General features: G+C 49.1%; 1 protein-coding gene across 3 annotated transcripts; it reads right to left on the bottom strand.

Annotated features, from left to right (window-relative positions):
• Nucleotides 1-1,796: 1,796 nt before the first annotated feature.
• Nucleotides 1,797-19,505, bottom strand: MPZL2 (myelin protein zero like 2). Of its 3 annotated transcripts, none has more exons than XM_039496051.1 (6): nucleotides 18,913-19,505; nucleotides 9,161-9,327; nucleotides 7,737-7,947; nucleotides 7,343-7,490; nucleotides 5,215-5,307; nucleotides 1,797-4,661 (listed from the first exon to the last, which is right to left on the bottom strand). In XM_039496051.1, exons 1-5 carry the CDS (start codon nucleotides 18,941-18,943, stop codon nucleotides 5,247-5,249), a joined length of 618 nt encoding a protein of 205 aa, XP_039351985.1. In that variant the 5' UTR covers nucleotides 18,944-19,505; the 3' UTR covers nucleotides 1,797-4,661; nucleotides 5,215-5,246. The 3 variants fall into 3 exon arrangements, with proteins under 3 accessions (XP_039351985.1, XP_039351983.1, XP_039351982.1); XM_039496049.1 differs by having other exon boundaries at nucleotides 19,104-19,505; XM_039496048.1 differs by lacking the exon at nucleotides 18,913-19,505 and adding an exon at nucleotides 14,334-14,611.
• Between the last annotated feature and the right edge of the window lie 1,969 nt (nucleotides 19,506-21,474).

Genomic DNA, 21,474 nt, shown 5'->3' with positions numbered 1-21,474 from the left:
TTTCTAAAAATCGACTTCTATAAAATTTACCTGATTTCATAGTGTAGACATACCCTTAGGTTAGTGCGTTAATACTCTTTTTTTATCCAACGCTTTCTCACCATCATGAGGTGGGGGCATTGACTGCATTGTGTCAAAAACCTCATTGCATAGTTTCATTAAATGACATCACTGCATCAAAATGTCATCTGGCAATGTAGTGTCACAATATGATGTGTTTTCATAGGCCTCCAAAGCTGATTTTTGAGCCTCTCACAAGCACAAAACAAGTGGCAACCGTGTACAATAAACTGTGCCTTTCCCTGTGCAGAAATATATTCTGAGGTGCAGCTGGTGTTCTCAAAACTAGGGACATAAAGTTATAAATTAGTTTGGGTCCTCAGCAGAGGAAATTATTATATGCTGGACAGCGTGTAGCTATGATTCAAATGAGAAAGCATCTAGGATAAACCAGTTTGTAATGCAACTGGTAAGGTAGGTAGGACTGGAAAGGAATGTTGGATTGAAATGGATACAGTGAGATGAAAGGCAAACAATATTTCTTTAAAGATGACTCTGGATTTACTTACTTCCATGAGATGGCAATCACTGACAGCAAAATAAATGTGCTCAGGTATCCCTCACAAGTAACCTAGTCTTTGCAAACATTGGAGCTTGACTGCTGGATTCCAGAGGAAGATTTGCCAGGAGGCAGGGCATATGAGTAGGGAGGGAAGATAAGGAGAAATGTAGCTGTAGCATCTACCTTCCCCACTCATCAAATAAAATAGCACTAGCTGGATTCTGAGATTAAGCAAGGTAGGTAGATAGATTCTACATGTATTGATAATCACTTAATTTGCCTAGGCCTTACAATACTATTTTGAAGATCTGTTTGCCCTAAACCTGCACCACCTTCCCTTGGGAGTTCAATTTATTTAAGTATTTGGGGGTCAGTAGCTTTCTAATCTCATGCCTCAAGCCACCCTTCCTTCAGAACCACCCTGTTATAGACTTGTTCTAGAACCCAGTCCAAGAGTTTTAGTTTGTGCCTTTTTCAGCCCATCAGTCGCAGGAAGACCTAATGAGTGCACTCTGTCAGGACTGGATATCAGCAGGAAGGCCCTGCAAAGTAAGTGTATTATACAAAGGGGTCTGAGGAAGGTTACTTAGTGGATAAGAAGCTGGTCCTGATATAGGAGGCACTGTGCAAGTCAGCACATGGTAATAGACACAGGAAGTCGCTGAGAGATGCCCTTGGCCATCAACTTTCAACTGAGCTCTGGAAAATTACTATACAGGAACAGCCCAGTCTGGTATGGTGGCCCCAGGTGCCTATCACAATCACCACTTACGAAAGGGATCATTACTGAGCAAAGCAAAGTGCTCCCTTCCAAAGGAAATTAATGCATTTCTGCCTCCTACAAGCAAGCAACCCAGGGACTCCTGCATGTCAGTGCTCTGCACGGTTAACTAGTCCAGTCTCCCAAAGAAAATCATTCAATTCAAGGTCTATCTATGGTAGAGTCTTGTAAAAAAACACTTTCTTCTGGCATTGTGGAAAGTTCATACTAAACATATGCACTATGCAGTGTAATTGTAGCATGCTGGTCCCAAGATATTAGAGACAAGGTGGGTGAGGTAATCTTTTATTGGACTCTTGTCTCTCACCAACAGAAGTCGGTCCAATAAAATATATTTATCTTAGCCACCTTGTCTCTCCACTATGTATTGTGACATCCATCGTTTTCTTGCCATAATGAACTTGTGCAGTAAATCGTCTAGTTTTTCAATTAAAAAACAACAGGCAAGTAGGACATGCTTTAATACTAAAAATGGTTTATTTACATACAATGACTTGAAAAGCTCATTTAAAATAAGTTACAGTACAAAAGAATACCTGTCTGCACAGATGGGACACAGCCCCTTACTTACTGTAGTTTGTCTGTGCTGAAACAAGTTTTACAGCAAAAAAAATTAAAATATCAAACTTGTCTATAACTAAGCAGCTGTTTGACTAGTATAAAAATGCTCATGCACATCATCTAGATACTTCCCATGAGTCTTGATCCTACAAGTTGTTCCATGTGAGCAGACTCCTGCACCCAACCAGGACCCTGTTGAAGTAAATGGGTCTCCTCTCTATTGAAGGGGTCTGCCCAAGAGAACAGCTGGCAGGATCAGGGCCTTGAAATTGACATGCAGAATTAGACAATTATGTTTGCAGAAGAGGAAGTAGAGAAACTATAAAACACAGAATGAAGGAATACTGCTCTAAAAATTGCTACTAAAATGGGTAGCTGAATACGGATGGTATGTTGAACTATAGGATGTGGGTTTCCACAGCACAGCAGTGTCTGATAATTCAATTTAATCTGCAGCCAGTTCATTTGAAGATTCAAAATAGTAACAGTACAGACTCCATAGCTGTGACTTGCACTAGACCCTCTATATGATTTGGGGCCTTGGAGGACAGAAACAAATTTTGGGTCAAGTGAAATTTGGAGAGTTTGGATAAGCTGGGTTTACCTATATTAAGGTCTTGTGTCCAATGCTTTGTGTTTAGTTTGAAGTGAGACTGGACACTGTACAAATATGCTCCTTCCCCAACTGCTCCAATCCTTCTTTCATTGAAGTCAGTGGGAGCTTTGCAGGACCGCTTTGGAATGTTCCTCCTTGGAATCCTGCTGGAATTGTATGTGGATCTCAGTTCCAATTTAGGGTTGTTCAATGAGGGCATATGTGTCTGCACCTGAAAGGGTATAAGATCTGAGAGAAGAACAGCAGCTACAGCAGGAAGAAGCTGTTGGCAATTCATTTCTGCATTAGTTGCTGCTCCTTATACGCATTCCAGTGCTACAGCATTGTGCTGCACTCAAACATATTTATATTGCAACAAAATGTTATCATTCAGTCACTTAGGGGTGCATGTTAAACTCCTCTTTTATCCAAATAATTACTTATTGTCATGATATGAGGGCACCTATTCCATTGTGTCAAAAACCAGAACAACTGTGTTGAGGACAGGCTGGTTTGCAGTTTCCCTAGGCTTACATTGTAGTAGTTATACTGTCATAGCTTCTGAATGTCCACAAAACAAATTTATTTATGATATCCATGATAAGAAAAGAAAACAAATGAACTGAGATAATATAGTAAGCATTTCACAGGCAGGGCCATAAAAACAAAAATACTTGTTAAACAAACAAGGTCATATTTTGAGTTATTGCCAGTTAAATACAGAAACAGCTGTGAGGTATTGATTTGTGTTCTTTATTTTAAACTGAGATTTGCAGCAGCACTGAATCTGATGTGCTCACCACATATTTAATAAGAAGATGTGCTACTAGTAACCTGGAGCAGTAAATAGCATTGAGACAAATTCCTTGTGCAGCAATTTGCATATCTAAAAGGGAGCTACTTGCATCACTGAGAGGTATCAGTGCTGCTTTGGACCTCCCAGAATCTTGACACAATGGAACCAAGCCATCGAACTTTGATATGAAATAAAACTGTACTGTGATTAGGCACAGCTGGTAGTGTTTATTTAGGAGAAACTCTAGGCTGGAACAGAAGTGACTGTTGCAAGCCAAAGTTGAGGGGCATCTGCAAACTGTGCCTAGGTCCTGGGAAACAACAAGGGGTGCTGAATGTCAGGACTGAGATGAATCAATAGAAATCAGTGGGGGGGGGGACGACCACGTCTGAATCAGTAAAGGGAAGTCAGGATTTTGGTACATCAATAGAATAGGAATGGGCAGAGACCACCATAGAATCTGCCCACACTGCAGCTGATAATAGGCAGGGTTCTCAGTCTGTCACTTTCAGACACACTAAGTCACCTAAAATGTCAAACAAAAGTCAAACTGAAAAATGCATCCACTTCTAAATACAATTCCAGCCAAAGAAACGGCCACACAGTCCAAAACTGTGACACTTTCCACTTCGCGTAACAATGGGATCAAAACCCCGTTCTTGCAATAAGCTGTCCCTGTGATCAAACCGTCTTATCATTCTTCTTTTTAGAAAGATTTAAAGAGCTTCTTTGAGAGAGGAAAAATAGTGCAAACCAAATTTAAGAATTAAAGCAAGAACCAATAAGAGTGTTGCAAGCACAGACAGTTTGCAATAGGAATGGGTTAACCATTGCCCATTTTCATTTAGAGCGACTATCATTCTTCCCCCCCCCCCCTTTTCTTTTCTACAAATATGGTGGCAGGCGAGCAGGTTGTTTTGTAAAGGAGGGAAGGAAAAACGGTAAAAAAAACAGTTCAAAAAAATTAAAGGCATTTTTTCCAAAGTTCTTCCACAGGCCAAGATGAGAATTTTGAAAAATCTGTTCCTGAATCTTTGAATTTCTTATAGTCCTCTTGGGATTTTTCTTCTTCAACAGAGTGAATCAAATGAAATTCTGCAAAGGACGTACATTTCTCCAAATGGCTACATCTGGATTGAAGACCAAAGACAGGTCTTGTTGATAGGCCAAGTTTCCCCTGCATTGTTTCAATGGCAGGAAATAAGATCTCACACTTATTTTAATCCCACCATCTTGCCGTGGCACAAATGTTAAGGTGAACAGGGATACCACAGTTGCAGCATCAGACATCTGTAATTCAGCTTTGTTCTAACGTCTGAAATCACAAGATTAGCCACCTGCTTCTGAAACTTCTGCAGGGGAGAAGCTACGGGAAGGAAAAAAGACAACATATTACTACAACATTCTTGGGCCTTAAAATAGTGAAGGCAGATGACAATATCAAGAAGTGGGAAGGTAAAATGATGTATGACTGCACCAGCAGAGCCTATTAGTAGCAGCAGGAATGTTCTTCCTGGAGTGGCCTTAAAACAAGGAAGACAAAGTGAATCTAAAAGCATAGATGAAAATGGCACTCTTATTTATCCACAAAACAGCTACATACTGGGTAGCAACTGTTCAAGCTTCCTTACCAATGAGCATCAACCCTGACCTGGAGAAGCCTCCTGTAGGGTTGAGAGGAAAGTTGACTCCATGGCCCATTCCGTCCTTGTTCTGTCTCTGAGGCTGCCAACGAGGAAGCCAGTCAGTACTAACGGTGACTACGGCAGTAGCAGTTTTTGTAATGTGGATACCATGACCTGTCCGCTAGGAACTTACCTGAGACTTACCCACTCATTTCACACAGGCCATGGAACAGCCACGTAAAAAGCCCTCTTCAAAACCTGCAGCGGGTCAGAAAGCTGTTGGAAAGCACTTACCTGCACTGTATGTGCTCTTTAGTCAGAGAGCCTTAGTCTTCTAACGGGACAGCTACCTTCTCTTCTGTACTCTTCAGCTTCTCCTTTTCTGTTCTAGAAAAGCCAAAAGCAGCCATCAGACCCCCTGCCCAGCTGCCCTGGGTTCTGAGTCACAAGGAGGCAATAAGCAGGGATTCTAGAAATCCATTTGCCTTGGAAAAACATGAAGTTTGGTTTGTTTGTTTTTAAAACAATCTCTAGTTTTTACATTTAAAAAAAAATAAAAACTATTAATTAAATTTTAGTGAAGTGACAGCAGGAGCCCCGCTGCCCAGGGCGTTTCATTGTAAGCACAGAAAAGTACGGATTTTTATATTTTTTTTAAATAGGATAATTCTGGGGTTTTTATCACTGAAAACTAGACTCCCTGTCCATAAGCCTGTTAAGCGGAAGGTCCACAAACACCTCCTGGGGTCTGCACTAGGGCAGAAGGGAGAATCTATAATTTGGATTTTAATTGGCTGTGACCCCTTCCCCAGCAATATCCCTGAATAGGTGACACTCATCCCTCAGTCCCACTGTCAGCACAGCAGCCCCCTTGATGTATCTTTGACCCATTTGCACTCTGCTAAACACCAGCTTGTGTTTGGCTGGAAAAGAAAATACCAGTCGTAGCAGTACATGACCCACCCAAAGGTCCAGAGGGATGGAGGTGAATAGCGGGGATGCAGTCAACAACCCCTGGAGATACAAAACCGCACTAATCTCCACTGGTGCCCCAAATTTTTTCCCAATGCATCTGCCCAGGTGCCCAGCTGGCTAGCCAGCCGGGGAGTGCACAGGATACATTAACTCTATACACTAGAAGACATGGTTTCCTGTAGGCTCCTTTATTTGCATGGCAAGTTCATTACATTAGTTGGTTACATGTGTTTAGGCTACAGCATAGCTGTATGTTCCTGTAAATTGCACAGTAGCTCAATCACAACTGGTTAGACACAGTACCAATCACTGCCTCACTTTCACCATCTAAACCTTTTGGATAATGGCTCCATTGTGATCAAGTCTTTTAATGCCATTACCTGTAACATTGTCTGTTCTGCATTCAGCCTTCACTCTGGTCCCCCTGCAAACTGCTCACTTAACCCCAACACATCACCCAGCTGCAATGCCTTTAACTACAGAAACAACGAGGAATCCTTATGGCACCTTAGAGACTAACAAATGTATTTGGGCATAAGCTTTCGTGGGCTAAAACCCACTTCTTCAGATGCATGGAGTGAAAAATACAGTAAGCAGAATATATTTTATAGCCCATGAAAAGGACTCCTTGTTGTTTTTGCTGATACAGACGAACACGGCTCCCACTCTGAGGCCTTGGCTACACTGGTGCTTTACAGGGCTGCAACTTCTTCACTCAGGGGGGTGAAACAACACCCCCCTGAGCGCAGCCAGTTACAGCGCTGTAAAGCACCAGTGTAAACACTGCCCCAGCGCTGTAAGCTAATCCCCACGGGGAGGTGGAATACCTGCAGCGCTGGGAGAGCTCTCTCTCAGCACTGGCGCCTCGACCACACTCGCACTTCAAAGCGCTGCCGCGGGAGCGCTCCCGCGGCAGCGCTTTGGAGTTTCGAGTGTAGGCAAGCCCTGAAACCTTTAACTACAGAATAGCTTGATAGCCATGAGACAAGCAAATGCTGTGGCCACCGGCTCATTTTCACAGCATTCTGAAACTGACCCTTCCTACCAACCTGTAGCTGTTCAGTTCTAAGTGGCTGTAAAGCTTTCCTGCTCCCTTCTAGCAAAGAAGCTAGTTACATTCATTCAGAGCTGTAGTTACACTTGATCAGAAAGTAATGAGTATTTGATGTACCCCTTGGTTTAGCAAACAGAAGCTAGTGTTTCTCCTAATCACACAGGACATATCCTCTGCATCAGCCAGCACTCCACTGCTGTGCTTACCCTTAGAACACGCAGAGCAAGCTTCCCCCACACAGACACCGCCACAGTTGGCTTCTATCCTGACTTGATGGACCCCCTCCAGGGGTAAGAGGAGCTCGTTTACTCTGTGAGCTCCCTGGTGTGACTATCAACAAAGCCAGACCCCTATGAAGACATTTTGAGGTTTCCCAGAAGCCCCTGTCCTTACAGTTCTGTCTCCACCATCTCAGTGCTCTTCTCTTGCCCTCGTCTGTTCCGATAGTGTCGCCAGACAACTACCATTATCACCACAATGATCATCAGAGCACAGGCAGACCCTATGACCAGAGCCAGGATGTGGATTTCCGAGAAATGCACTGCACAGAAGAGAAACAGGTGAAAGAGAGGGGGGCTTGGTTGGGAGGGGACTTAGCAGAGGGCTGGGAGTCGGGAACTCCCTCACCCACATCCCTTATTGCATTAATTTGCTTTCCTGATACCTCCCCTTGGTAATCCCTTTCCCTTCGTGCATTCCCCCACACATGGGGGGAGATCATCCCCTTGTGCCAGTTCCCTGTACAGCTACCTTCATATTGACCACGACAGTGCCCCAGGCCACGTACCTTGCTGCACAACACGGAGTTGGATTTCGCCAATCGTGCCATCAACATCTGGCGGGTTCTTCACCTGGCAAGTGAACGTCCCATTGTCAGTGGGATTCAAGTTCCAGACGACGATGGAAGCATCGTTCCGGTCAATGTTCCCATCCCAGGTGACTCGCTCTTTAAACCGCCCACTGGTTGGGGGATAGGGCTCCTCATAGTAGTAGAGCACCTAGAGGGTCAGAGTGAGAGGAAGCTTCATCATTACTGTGCAGCGTGAGGCTGCGCCTGCCCTGTGGAGGAGGAACCTGCCTGTCTGGAATTGTGCTCAAGCCCATTCTGCAAGTGCTCAAAGCATTTATAATACAGGCAGGACAGTGATCCTGGTGTCTCATCTCAGGCTGGGGGGCAAGAGAGGCTGCATGGATGGAAAGCAGCCATGCAAAGAAGCCTAGACAAGCATGGTGGGCTGGGCCGGCTCCAGGCACCAGCCCAGCAAGCAGGTGCTTGGGGCGGCCACGGGGAAGGGGTGGCACGTCCGGCTCTTCGGCAGCAAGTCCCTTACTCCCTCTTGGAGCGAAGAACCCGCCGTCAAAGACTGAAGCGGCGGCAGTAGAGCTCCCGCAGATCGCGGCTTTTTTTTTTTGCATGGGAGGGGATGCTTGGGGCGGCAAAAACCCTGGAGCCGGCCCTGCTGGTGGGATGGGACTGAGGGGATACGTCCCCCTTAAATTCTCCCTCCCCTGTTGATATCTCCTTCACCGTGGCTGCAGGTGCCCTGCACCCTGACCCCATTTTCTCACCTCTGAAAGCAGCTGCAACTTCACATCCACCAGGAGCCTGTAGGGAGCCAGCAAGGCCCCAAGGTAGCATAGGCTGGAGAAGGTGCATGGCTCAGGCGGGCAGGAGCTGTGCTGCGTCAGCCGCTCCCAGCAGAGCTCAGAGACCGTCTGACCCCTGGGGGGGATCCCTCCTGGGGCACACCAGGTTCAGGCTGGCCCTCTCCTGACACCAGTGCTGAAGCAGTGTTACGTGCATTGAACCATGGCCCTTGCTGACGTACTTCCCCTCCCACTGTGGGCCAGGCAAAGTCACAAGCCAGACCTGTGACTTCGGCAGGGACACAGGACCAAAGCAGGCTGTGATGTGAGCAGGTGCAGCTGCACTTGCCCCCGGCGTTTAACCATACACGCCGGAGCGACCTAGAAATGGTTCCGCCAGCCAGGTTCGATGGCCAGCAAAGATAGGACCTGAAACCAACATTCACTGCAGAGGGGAGTAGTCAGAGTCACCTACCCCACATGCCTCTGCTAATCTGTAGTCCCCACCCACACTCACACCCTCTATTGTTTGTTACACTCCCACTGCAGCAGATTCTATGCATGGGGAGAGGCTTGTATGAGCAATACCTTATCGCTCAACTGGAGCATAAAGGTCCCACTTACAGACTCGGGAGAGTTCATTCCCTGGGGCCGGAAGTTCCAGGTCACCGCCAAACGCTGGCTAACAGGGCTGGAGCTGGAAAAGGTGCATTTTAAGCGCACATTGGTCCCATTCAGAGCCTCTACGTCCCTGGAAGTGTGAACTTCCACAGCTGCCACAGGCCAGAGTGCTGCAGGGAAAACAGGGGATGGAAATTTTAAAAAGCAGGTACAGTCTAGAAGATAGCGCCTCACCCTTTCTGGTCCACACTTAGGGCTTCTGTTTTGGGGGGCTTATTAATTTTCATGGGGGGGGGCGTATTTTAACAATTTGAGTTTTATGTAGATGTCCAAAAATTGGGGGGAGGGGTTTCTCTTAGTGTGTATATACTATAACCAGTAACCTTTGTAATGTTCCCTAGTGCACTTTAATTTAATACAGTTAAACAGCATTACATTAAAGCACACTAGGAAACCTTTAGTGTGCCCCGGCAGGGTTTAATGATGTGCAACACATTAATGTTCTTTAGAAAGCACACCTGTGTAGAGCGCACTACCCTACTGTGTAGACGAGCCCTCACATAAGAACGGCCGTACTGGGTCAGACCAAAGGTCCATCCTGCCCAGGGCCGGTGCAAGGAAGTTTCGCTCCCTAGGCAAAACTTCCGCCTTGCGTCCCACCGCCCCCTCCTCCTCCTCCACCCCCGCAGAAGCTCCCCCCCGCCCCCGGGAGCCGTGCAGCACCTCCCGACCCCAGCTCACCTCTGCTCCACGTCCTCCCCGAGCACGCCGCCCCGATCTAATTCTCCTTCCCTCCCGGGCTTGCGGCGCCAAACAGCTGATTGGTGCTGCAAGCCTGGGAGCAGGGGCGGCTCTAGACAGTAGGCTGCCCCAAGCAGCGCGGAGCGCTGCGCCGCCCTTCCCCGGTCCCGCGGCGGGTCCCCTCTTCCCGCGGCTCCGGTTGAGCTCCTGCCGGCATGCCTGCGGCAGGTCCACCGGAGCCCGGGACCAGCGGACCTGCCGCAGTCATGCCTGCGGGAGCTCAACCGGAGCCGCGGGAAGACGGGACCTGCCGCAGTCATGCTCGTTCCGGGCTCCGGTGGACCTGCCGCAGGCATGCCGGCGGGAGCTCAACCGGAGCCAAATGCCACCCCCCCGGGAAACGGCCGCCCCAAGCGCCTGCTTGGCGCGCTGGGGTCTAGAGCCGCCCCTGCCTGGGAGGCAGGAGAAGTGGAGCAGCGAACACGCGCTTGGGGAGGAACCGCTGTAAAAAAAATTGGGGGCACCGCTTTTTGGCGCCCCCAAATCTTGGCACCCTCGGCAACCGCCTAGTTCGCCTTAATGGTAGCACCGGCCCTGATCCTGCCCAGTATCCTGTGTACCGACCGTGGCCAATGCCAGGTGCCCCAGAGGGAGTGAACCTAACAGGTAATGATCAAGTGATCTCTCTCCTGCCATCCATCTCCATCCTCTGACAAGCAAAGGCTAGGGACACCATTCCTTACCCATCCTGGCTAATAGCCATTTATGGACTTAGCCACCATGAATTTATCTAGTTGTCTTTTAAACCCTATTACAGTGCTAGCCTTCACAATCTCCTCAGGCGAGGAGTTCCACAGGTTGACTGTGCGCTGCGTGAAGAAGAAATTCCTTTTATTTGTTTTAAACCTGCTGCCCATTAATACAAGTAACAAGTAATACAAGTAGATACAAGTAACTGCCCCTAGATACAGGTAACCATTTCCAGTGTGTTTCCATGTTTGTGAATAAACACCAGTTTCATTGTGTGTGTGTCAGGGGTCTTTTATCAAAGTTTATCAGTTAAAACCAAAAACCAGAAGCCCTATCCACTCAATCTGGGCTAGTGCCTGCCCTATCAGCTCCTGTTAATAAATTACACCAAGGGATAGATTTAATTGACAATGATCTTGTGTGTATGGAACCTGAAGGATCCCAAAGTGTTTCACAGACTTAATCAGCTGATACACAAACACTGCACAAGGATGACTTCAGGGTGGACTTGTTCCCTCTGTCCTTGGGTAGGGCTTGGCGGCACTTCTGTACGGGAATGCAGGAGAGCTTGATCCAGACATGGCTTTGGGTCCCCAGTGCTTTGTACTGAAGAGGCATGGGCTGCTGTAGTTGAGAGCACTGGAAATGGTCCCTTTTTCCACATTTATAGACAACAATGCTTGCCCAGCAGTGCCTAAAGTCAGAGAGACTTGTGTGTGTGCACAGCATCTGTTTGCAGAGCAGCAATATACAGCACTGCAACTCCATGACAGACATTTTAAAAGAAGGTCTACAGAAGAATTGTTCCATTGATCTTGCAACTGCATCTCAAGGGGATGGCGTCAGTACAGTGACAGAAAACCCCTTCTGTTGCTGTAGCAACTGTCCGCACTACAGCAGCTGTGCCACTGTAATGTTTGTGGTGTAGACACAGCCTCACTATGTCTACACTACATGAACTACCGCCCCACAGCTACAGCACCGCAGCGACGTGGTAGGAGGCACCTCCTACAATGACAGGAGGGTTTTCCATCATTCAGCTAAGTCAACAGAAGAATTCTTCCGCTTACCTAAGAACATAAGAATGGCCATATTGGATCCAACCAATGGTCCATTTAACCTACTATCTGGTCTTCCAACAGTGGCCAGTGTCAGGTGCTTCAAAGGGAATGAACAGACCAGAGCAATTATTGAGTGATCCAACCCCTGTTGTGTAGTCCCAGCTTCTAGCAGTCAGAGGTTTAGGGACACCTGGAATGTGGGGCTGTGACCCTTACCATCTTGGCTAGTAGCCATTGATAAAATGATCCTCATTGATATTATGTAATTCTTTTTTGAACTCAGTTATATTTTTGGCCTTCACAACATCCCACAGCAAGGAGTTCCACAGGTTGACTGTACATTGTGTGAATTAGTACTTCCTTATGTTTGTTTTCAGCCTGCTGCCTATTCATTTCATAGCATGACCGCTTGTTCTTGTGTTATGTGAAGGGGTAAAGAACACTTTCCTATTCACTTTCTCCACACCATTCATGACCTAGCCACATCTACACCGGGGTTAGGTCTGTATTGCACAGTGCTCAGGTATGTGAATTTTTCCATAGCCTGGAGCACTGGAGCTATGCTGACCTAACCCTTAAGCGCAGACCAGGCCCAAGTGACATTACTTCTAATTTACACCAGTGTGATATCAGAATCTAATCAAGCTAGTTGCTAGAATCAAAGCTAAAAGGGTTAAGCTATGTCAATAGAGGTGTTAAGGGAGATTGCACTTGAGTTAGCTAAACCTATTGAGCTAACTCAACAATTGAAAAAGCAAAAAAACACCATTTTTGGCCCATGGAGAGAGGACTTTAGTGACTGGTCACTCAGACACCTCCTGCATATTGCAGGCCGTGAACCTACTCCTGTAATAGACCCCTTCCCTAAATACACCTCCCTGACAGCAGGGTGACACCAATGAAACCAATCAGGAAACTCCGAGTTAAGGCTGACATCAACCCCCGCCTCCGATTTATCCCATCGCTTGGGCACACAGCACACACAGCATTGGGGGAAATGTGAGAGAACTGTGGGGCCATTGTTACTCCCGTCTTAAATTCATGTAGTGCCAACACTATGCTCTGCCCTGCACAGGGTACAAAGAAAGTCAGTCCCTGCCCCGGAGAACACAAAGGACAGACCCTGAGCAGGCAGGACACGGTGCTGCCAACTCTTGAAATGTTATTTCAAGGCTCATTATAGGTGGGGGGTTTTTTCTGGAAAAGGCCCAACTGCTGGAATCAGGTTATTACCTGAAAATCTCGGCTTTCATTGACAAGAAAAGTTTCCAGCCCTTGTGGTTTCAGAGAGAAGCCTGACAAACACCATCCCTTCTGCCCCAGCACCAGAAGGCAGGTAAAAGCACCCCAAACTTCTGATCTTCTCCCCGAGGCCTGACATGCATGTGGTTGGCAATGCTGTGACAGACTGGGGAATCCAGAAGTCCGGGGTTCGGGGGGGTTGAGTTTGCTTTACATCTTTACGTAACAGTGATACACTCTTGTTATGGGCACCTTGGAAGAAGAGGGTTTGAGTGAGGGCAGACAGTGGCTTGTGAGGAGGAACAGACACTCCTCCCCGCAAAGGGGGCAGCATGGGAAAACGCCCAGAGATGGGTGAGACTAGAGCTGAGGGAAAGCGGCGTTACGCACCCGGAATGCCCATGCAGCACAACTCAGCGGGCTTCACACAGCAACGGCCTTTACCTGCAGCTGGTCACCCAGACTCACCTTGCCTTATGGGCTTGTTTCCTGTTACCCTCTACGCTACCGTATTCGGCACAATCTGGTGGGGCTCTGAAATATCCAGCATGTAATTCAAAACCCTGGAATCTGTGCTCTTGGCAGCCTCCTCACTCAACTGCCTAAAAAATCCCATGCCATTTCACAGCGATGTTCATCTTCTTGAAACCAGGACCTCATTCAAAAGAAGGAACACCTCAAAGATTTGTTCATGGTTTTGCATTTGAAAATCTCTTTTTGGCAAAGATCAGTTTTCGCATCAAAGTGAAAACCACCATTTCGAAAAAACACCTTAGTGCAAACTTGGGCTGTAATAAGTGTAAATGTTTTTCACAACAGATCACAGAAAAGCCTGTGTGCATGCACGAGTGCTGGAAGTGAAGTGACAGAAGCAATGTAAGACCACACGGGGTGTATGGACCAAATTCTGGATCTCTTATGCGAATGTAAACCCTGTAAAATTCCACTGAAGTCGAGGTATCTATTCCAGATTTACATTGCTGCAGTGGATCTGAAACCTGACCTGTCTCTTTAATAATCCTCTTTTTAACAAAAGTGGTGAAAGCAGCAGGGCAATTCAAAGAGTCAAGTCCTCTGTCCTGGCTGGGGCAGGGACTGAGAGGCCAGAGGAGAGGAAAGAGCGTGTAACCCGATCTCAGAATGCTCAGGCCTCCGTCTCTAGCTGGAACACACCTGAACCTGTTTGTCCAGGACCTGTGTCCATAAGCACAGTCACCCCATGTAGCTCTCAGCAAAATCAGCCCCAAAAGACACTCAGCCACGGGAAGAAATGCCAGAATTCTACAGGCCCTGACTTTAGGAGGGAGGGAACCGGAAGAACAGGAGGGTAAAGCAAAGGAGGCAGCTGAGGCCAAGGGGAAAATGCCCGCATAATTCCTTACCTAGGAGCTGTCCTCCAAGGAAGAGCACAGCCCCCATCCAGCTGGGGCCATGCACAGGGGGAGGCAAGTCCATAGTCCAGAGACTGAGCAGGGAGATAAAGGAACTGGGGGAGAAGGGAGCTCCCAGGAGTTCTACAGCCAGACACGCCACTAGCGAGAACTCCTTGTCCTGCCCGTCCCTCCCTGCCAGGGCAGGCTCTCAACACGGGGTGCTGCTCCTGCCTGAGTCACTCCCAGAGTGGCCCCAGCCTGGGAACTAAAAGTGGAGCCACCACACCTCTGTGCACAAACCAGGCGGATTTTCCTTTCCCCTCTGTGTAGCAATCATCACTCCGCCCAGCTTCCCTCCTCCTCCCACTGGGAACCAGCCCTCTTTTTTTTTTTTTGGTTGTTGTTTTGTTTGTTTTGTTTTTTTAGGCAGATTGCTCCTAGAAGAAAGTCTGCCCCAGGATATTTACATACAGCTTAGAGCAGGAGAGCGCGTCCCTGGCAAAGCAGAATCAATGTACAGGGTGCAGTCTCCACGGCAGCAATACAGAGCCCTGCAAGACCTGGCACTGTTCCTTTTGCTCCCTCTACAAAACGGGTCTGTGTGTACCCATCCCGCCAGGCCTCTGGTTCTCAAACTTTTGTACTAGGGGCTGTGAAGCTGAGTTCGTTAATGTTTGTAAAGGGCTTTGAGAGCCTTAGCCAAAAGTGTTCTCATTAAACCAGAGATTACACCATTTTCCAAACCACCCCAGCCCAGGGCTTGCACGGACAGGGCTCTGGCATCCTTCCCTGGCACTCAACAAACACCACAAGGTAACAGGAAGAGATTTTTTTCCCAGCAACATCTCAAGGAAGCGTGACAGACACAAACACTAATTCCCCCCTTGTCAGTATTAGAGGAATGTAAATCACTTTCCAACTCACAGCGGTTGGGACCAGAAGTTGTTACTGTCTGATGTTCTACAGCCCGTGTGAAGTCAATTGGATGTCTCAGCCCAGTTCCCAGTGCCCAATCCTGCATACAGCAGGCGGAAATCTCAGTCACGACTGGCACTGACTTGCTGACAGGCACAGGACTGAATGGACCGTGAGACCAAACTCCCCTCTCGCTCCAGGGGGGAGCCCCTTTAGCTCAGTGCTCTGGCACATTGCCAGAGGCAGCAGGAGGGAAACCTTGCCCGCCTGGTGCCTGTGCCATAACATACTCATTCCCCAAAAGGACAGAACTAGAGGCAAGAGACAGGAGACTAGGCAGGCTGATAATGAGAGGGCTGGAGCAGGGGCTCTCAGATTTTTCCATAGTAGGAACCACAACCTCATCAAGAGGTTCTCTTGGGGACACCTCTCCATCACCATCCCCAAGCATCCTTGCTGGAAATGACTGAACCTTTTGTGAAACTGAACATCTGGAACCAAAGGGAGAATCCCAGCATCGTGTGCCCAGCTGCTCTCTGCAGAGCAACAGCATAGCTGGTCTAGAGGTCCTCAGTCCAAAAGCAGAGCACATCTCTAGTTCAAAGAGCCCCGTCCCTGTCCAGTCCACTCTGCACAGCATGTCACCAGACTTCCCTCAGCTGCTATTCTGAGAATATTCTCTCCCTTTCTCTCACTTCTACAAACCACATTTATTGGTGGTTTTTTGTTTGTTTGCATGGTGGGACATTTGTTTCCTGCCACCATCCTTGCTGCAGTGCAAACACTCAGTTTAGGTCACTGTCAGAAAATGTGCTGAAGGTGGTGTGTGGCTGAATAGCTGCATCACACACACAACAGCTACGAGTTATGTCCTGGGACAGAGCACACAGGAGTGTTTTGGGCAGAAGCAAGCTGGAAGGCAAAGGGTCCATGAAAATGGCTTGGCTCCTGTTTGCCGTAGGAAGTGGAAAGGGAGTCATTTTCAAGAGAACTCAAGTGAAATACAGAGTAGTGATTTTATAATGAGCTGCAAAGCTGGGGGAAAGTTTCTGCAAGGCCTTGGAGAAGGTGAAATGAAAATGAGCATGAGCAGAAACAGGGCAGGAAAGATGACAACCGGCAACAGGGAAACCCTTTCCCTAGCTCCAATGCACTATGGAGAGCACATCTACTGCTTAGAGCAAGGGTCCAGGCACTAAAACTCCTGGGTCCTATTTCCTGCACTGCAGCTGAGGGTATGACCTAGGGAAGCCACTCCCCTCCTCTGTGCCTCAGTTTCCCCTCTCCAGTGGGAGATCATGTTGACTTGCCTCTGGGGATTGTGGGAGTTGATTACTATTTGTGAAATGCCTGGAGATCCCTGGAGGAAAGATGCTATATTAGTGCCAAGGGTTATTTATGACCCTAAACATGCTCTGCTCGCTACTGGGTCAGAGAGGGCAGGCTGTGCCCCCACCTGCTGTTTGATGTGCAGTCCCAAGGAGCCCTTCCAGGTCTGTGTCTGTCTCAGGTACACGTATGGCTCTCCTCAGCAGCCCCCATGCTGTGCCCAGGGTGTTGTGCCAGAGGAGGAAATTTGATAGGTGTTGCATAGCCCTCCCCGGTGTGAGGAAGTGTGTGCCAGGGCATAGGAAGAGGCCTAGCTTTACCCATGTGCATGCAAGTTTGTTCTTGCAGACCCAAGTCATCAATTCACAGCTAGGCAGCAGCAGGGGAACTGAACACATCTGCTGCCCTGCCCCAACCTGGAGTGACCAGCCTAGTGGGTGAGCTGATTATTGCAGGGACACCTCATGGGACAGGACGTGCCAGAGGGGGCCAGTCGTTATCATTCGTGTTTGTTCTGCAGAACCCCCAGCACCTAGGCTCCTGATACCTCTGCAGGTTGGTCTAGAATTACTGTGAGGAGGAATGTGGCTTGAACTCAGGCCTGAACTTGCAGCAGTTTGGCAACAGGCATCTGTTTTTAACCCTTCACTTTTGCCAGGCAGAGGCAGCTAGTCTGCTCCTATTCCACAGACACTCTGGCTTCCCGTTTTGGGGGGTGCTGACCCATGGGGATCCCAGGGTAGTGGTTCAGTGTAGATGTTTGGGTTCACAGGGGAGCACTGGGCAGGGCAGGAACAGAACCACGGTGTGGACAGCATGAGATAATCCGTGACAACGTCTCTTAGAGGCCACGCTCCCTTTGGGAATTGATGCTTTTGCACCATGCCCCTGGAAATATAGCTTTTTCTTTCTAGAGAAAGAAAAACATACTAGCGCCTTGATTATCAGTGGTGGGTCATATTTCTATAGCACCTTACATCCAAGCACTTTACAAACCCTATAAAGACAGCACCACAGAAATGCAGCCACCTCTAGGGTGTGGTGTAGCAGCTAGGAACACAGTAGTGGGAAGGATGGGATGTTTTGACCTAGGATCCTGGTGCAAGACCCCTTCTCTTCTTATGAATACTGCCCAGTGGAATCTTTAATGTCCATGCAGATAACTCCTGCTCAAAAAAGTCAGCCCTGCTGCCCTCCCATGGCTGGGAACAGAGCCCAGGAATCCTCATTCCTGGTTCCCTGCTCCTTGAAGCAACTGGACTCCATAGCCTTTGACTGAGACATTAAAGGTCCTTTAAAACAGAGTAGGGAAATCCTGGAACTGTGTCCAGGCAGGTCTCCAGCAGGCAGGGCATGTCCCACAGATAGAGTGCAAGGCAGATTATGAGACAAAAAAAATGACTAGTCAAGAGACTGAATTTCAAACCCAACAAAGAGCCTTCAGAGAAGGCTGGACAATGGCAGATGATTAACCCACTCCTCACCCCCTCTCAGCTTCTGTTCCTGGGCAGCAGCCCTTGTTGGCCAGCCCTTAAGTGTTTCATTCACACTTTGAGGGAGAAGCACAAAAGCCCCAACATTAATTAACCTTTTCTGCAGACGTGAAAGTCAAGGCCTGCTCTTCCTGTATTTCCTGAGAGGCGGCTGGGACTCAGCCATACATTTCCAGTGCTAGGGTGTGTCTCTTTGCTCACTTAGCAAGCGCAGGTCGGAGGAACTCCACATGGGATCAGCCACATGAATCATTTTCAAACGGGAGCAGGGTCTTGTGATGAAAGCAGGGAATTGTAAAGCAGGACTCTGGGGTTCTCTTCCTCGTTCTACTGTGAGTTGCTTCCCGCCCCAGAGTCCAACAGGGCTCTCTATCCCTTAATAGATAGCATCCATATAGCTCTTTCCAGTTCCAAAGCAGACCCTGGTCTGGGGTGCCACCCGTCAGGTGCTGAGCACCCACAGCTCCAGCTGAGATTAATGGGAGCCGTGGGTGTGCAGCACCTCTGACAGACGAGCCCAAGGAGGCCTCAAACTGGGCTCCCAGGATCAGTGACCTTTGACAATCTGGGCCTAATGACTGACAGTAGCGTGTCCTCTCACTGCCAGCCTTTGACCCCATCACCTGACACTCACACCCCCCCAGCCCACCCCGTCTGTCAGAGACCATCAGTACAAGAACCATAAAGGGGACGAGGGCAGTGGGGTGTGCTGAAAGGTGAATGATCAGACTGGAGGGGGTTACTGGGGCAGTTCCTCAAGGAACGGTGTTGGGACCCAGCTGATTCAATATTTGCATTCATGGCCTCAGCCCAAGAAGTGGGCACGTGCTAACAAAGTCTGCTGATCATACCAGGGTGGGAGGATCCGAGGAGGATGAGCATATTGCAGTGGGAAGTCTGGAGGGCCTGCGGGGGGCAGAAATGGATGCAATCCAGCAGTACAAAGCACAAGGTCAGGCACTTGGGGCGTATCTGTAAGAATTGCTGCTACGAGTTGGGGGCTCGTCAGTGGAGGGGTGTGGGCGTAAAGGTGCTCACTCACCACCAGAGCGTCTCCTTGGGGCCAGGAGTGGCATAGCAGCTGCCTCGCTGTATGGCACCCCCTGCTGACCGTCACTCCATCATTGCGGTGGCCTCTCTTCCCACAACGTGGCCCTTTGTAGATCACACTTCAGTCTAACAAAGAGGCCAAGCAAGCGCTAGTCCAATGATCTTACAGCAAGTCCTGCCTCTGTCTCATGGGTCTCACACCCCTTACCACCAGGGGTTTCACCCCACATGCCTCAGAGGCTGGCAGGGGAGCTCAGGCCCTCCCTCTACGCTGGGGTCCATCCCAGGGACCCTATAGCTGGCAGTTAAAGTCTCCTCCTGACTCCTTGGTACCTCCCTAGGCTGCTTCCACCTCTTCTGTTCCCCGCAGAGTGACTGCAACCCCGGTCTTTGTCTTCGGCTGATGTTTGATGCAGCAGCCTCATCATACAGCTCCTTCCTACTGCAAACTTCCTGGCTTTATAATGACTATGACCCAGCCCCTCCCCAGCTGGCTTCAGCATCAATTAACTGCTCTCTCCAACCAGGTACGTTAATTGGCCTCTCAGGCCCACATTAACCCCTTCAGGGCCTGTGCGGGTGCTGGGTGGTGCTGGTGGCCTGTCACGTACTGGAGGTGACTAGATGATCTGGTGGTTCCTTCTGGCCTTAAACTCTGACTCTTGCAGTACTTTTATTAATCTCCAACAGCCTGCACCAGGGGCGGCTCCAGGCACCAGCGCAGCAAGTGTGTGCCTGGGGCGGAAGCCACAGGGGGCGGAAGCCACGGGGGGCAGCCTGCCAGTCGCCGTGAGGGTGGCAGTCAGGCAACCTTTGGTGGCATGCCTGCAGGAGGTCCGCCAGTCCCGCGGTTTCGGCGGCAATTCGGCAGCCAGTACGCCAAAGCCGCGGGACTGGCAGATCACCCACAGAAACACCGCTGAATCCACGTGACCGCGGACCACCCGCAGGCGCACTGCCGAAGGCCACCTGACTGCTGTGCTTGGGGCAGCAAAAAACATAGAGCCGCCCCTGGCCTGCGCAGTGTCCAGAGGGGCTGAAAGCCAGGAGTTTATCTCACCTGTCTGTACTCGCAATACAGGCAATTCACAGTGCTAGTATCACAGACAGCCACCCTGGGCCAATGGCTGGAAGCTTATGGGAAGAGTCAGTTCTTAATCTGCAATGTCTCCTGTCTAACCCTTCGCTGGCTCGGCATGTCTGATCAGGACCATGCCCCAGGCACCGCTGGTTAAAGAGAAGCCCTGAGTGCTCTTTCGAAAGAAGATGACATAAATAAAATTTCCACTAGCTACAAATAGCATCTCATTACATGTAGTGCAAGTCCAATATAGTCATAGTTACCTGAAGCCTTTAAATAATGAATTTCCAGGAAAAAAGAAGAATCTGAGCTGGATTTCCCCAGCCAGCTGGGGCTGGAGCCTGGGCATATCTGCTGGGAGGAGGAGCAAAGCCAGATACGGGAACGGGCTGCGAGAGGAGATTGTGAACTGGTCTCTGTGCCCCTGATGCTATGATACATCCCCTGGTCTGGCTTCCGTGGCCATTAGAGGTGTGTCTACACTAGCCTTTTCCATACCATCTCCTTGCACCCTCACAGCACCCACGCAGCGCCACCAGGGGCAGCCAGAGAGAGCGCTAATGTTTGAACCCTGTACCGTGTAACTCTGTTCGGAGCAGGTCCTGGCGACACATAAAGATGTCGGCTCCTTGCTCTCAGTAACGCCCCCAAAGGTGTAGCTGCACCAGTGTTAGCAAGGAGGGGAAATGTCAGGGTGACAAGGTCAGCGTAGAAGGCCTGGGCTTCACCTACAACTAGGGTGACCGGACAGCAAGTGTGAAAAATCGTGACAGGGGGTGGGGGGTAATAGGAGCCTATATAAGAAAAAGCCCCAAATATCGGGACTGTCCCTATAAAACCGGGACATCTGGTCACCCTACCTACAGCTTAGGTCAGCCTAGCTACATCGCTCAGAGCTGTGACCAATTTCAACCTCCCCCCAGCGTAGTCACAGCTCAGTCAAGGAAAGAATTCTTCAGTCGACCCAGCTACAGTGGATTTACTAGAGTGACGGAGAAACCCTTCCTTCGCTGTAGGAAGCATCTACACTCTGGCTCTGCTGTTGTAGTGTCACATACCCTGAGGATTGGCCTCTCCCCCGCCCTTGGAGGAGGAGAACTCGGCTCCGGGGAGGGAAGTGGGGGGGGATGTCCAAATTTGGAAAGAGAGTGAGTTCCCAGGGCCCTAGCAGGCTGCAGGGGAGAGGAGAGGATGTTGAAGAGGTAGGCGCCCCCCCTGGTGGAATTGTGTGGCTCTTACACAGATGATAAAACCCAGTATAGCCATTAAAATGCAGCTTCCA

This window comes from Mauremys reevesii, linkage group 12 (genome assembly GCF_016161935.1).
Source record: "Mauremys reevesii isolate NIE-2019 linkage group 12, ASM1616193v1, whole genome shotgun sequence".
Lineage (NCBI taxonomy): Eukaryota > Metazoa > Chordata > Testudines > Geoemydidae > Mauremys > Mauremys reevesii.
This window is presented reverse-complemented; position numbering and strand designations above follow the sequence as displayed.

What these genes read in the sequence shown, in the direction of transcription:
- MPZL2 (XM_039496048.1), bottom strand. Translation starts at nt 14,406, where the DNA reads ATGGACTTGCCTCCCCCTGTGCATGGCCCCAGCTGGATGGGGGCTGTG. An exon ending in CCTTGGAGGACAGCTCCTAG is followed by an intron (nt 9,328 to 14,333) that starts GTAAGGAATTAT and finishes TTTTCCCTGCAG; the next exon opens with CACTCTGGCCTGTGGCAGCT. An exon ending in GAATGAACTCTCCCGAGTCT is followed by an intron (nt 7,948 to 9,160) that starts GTAAGTGGGACC and finishes CTGACCCTCTAG; the next exon opens with GTGCTCTACTACTATGAGGA.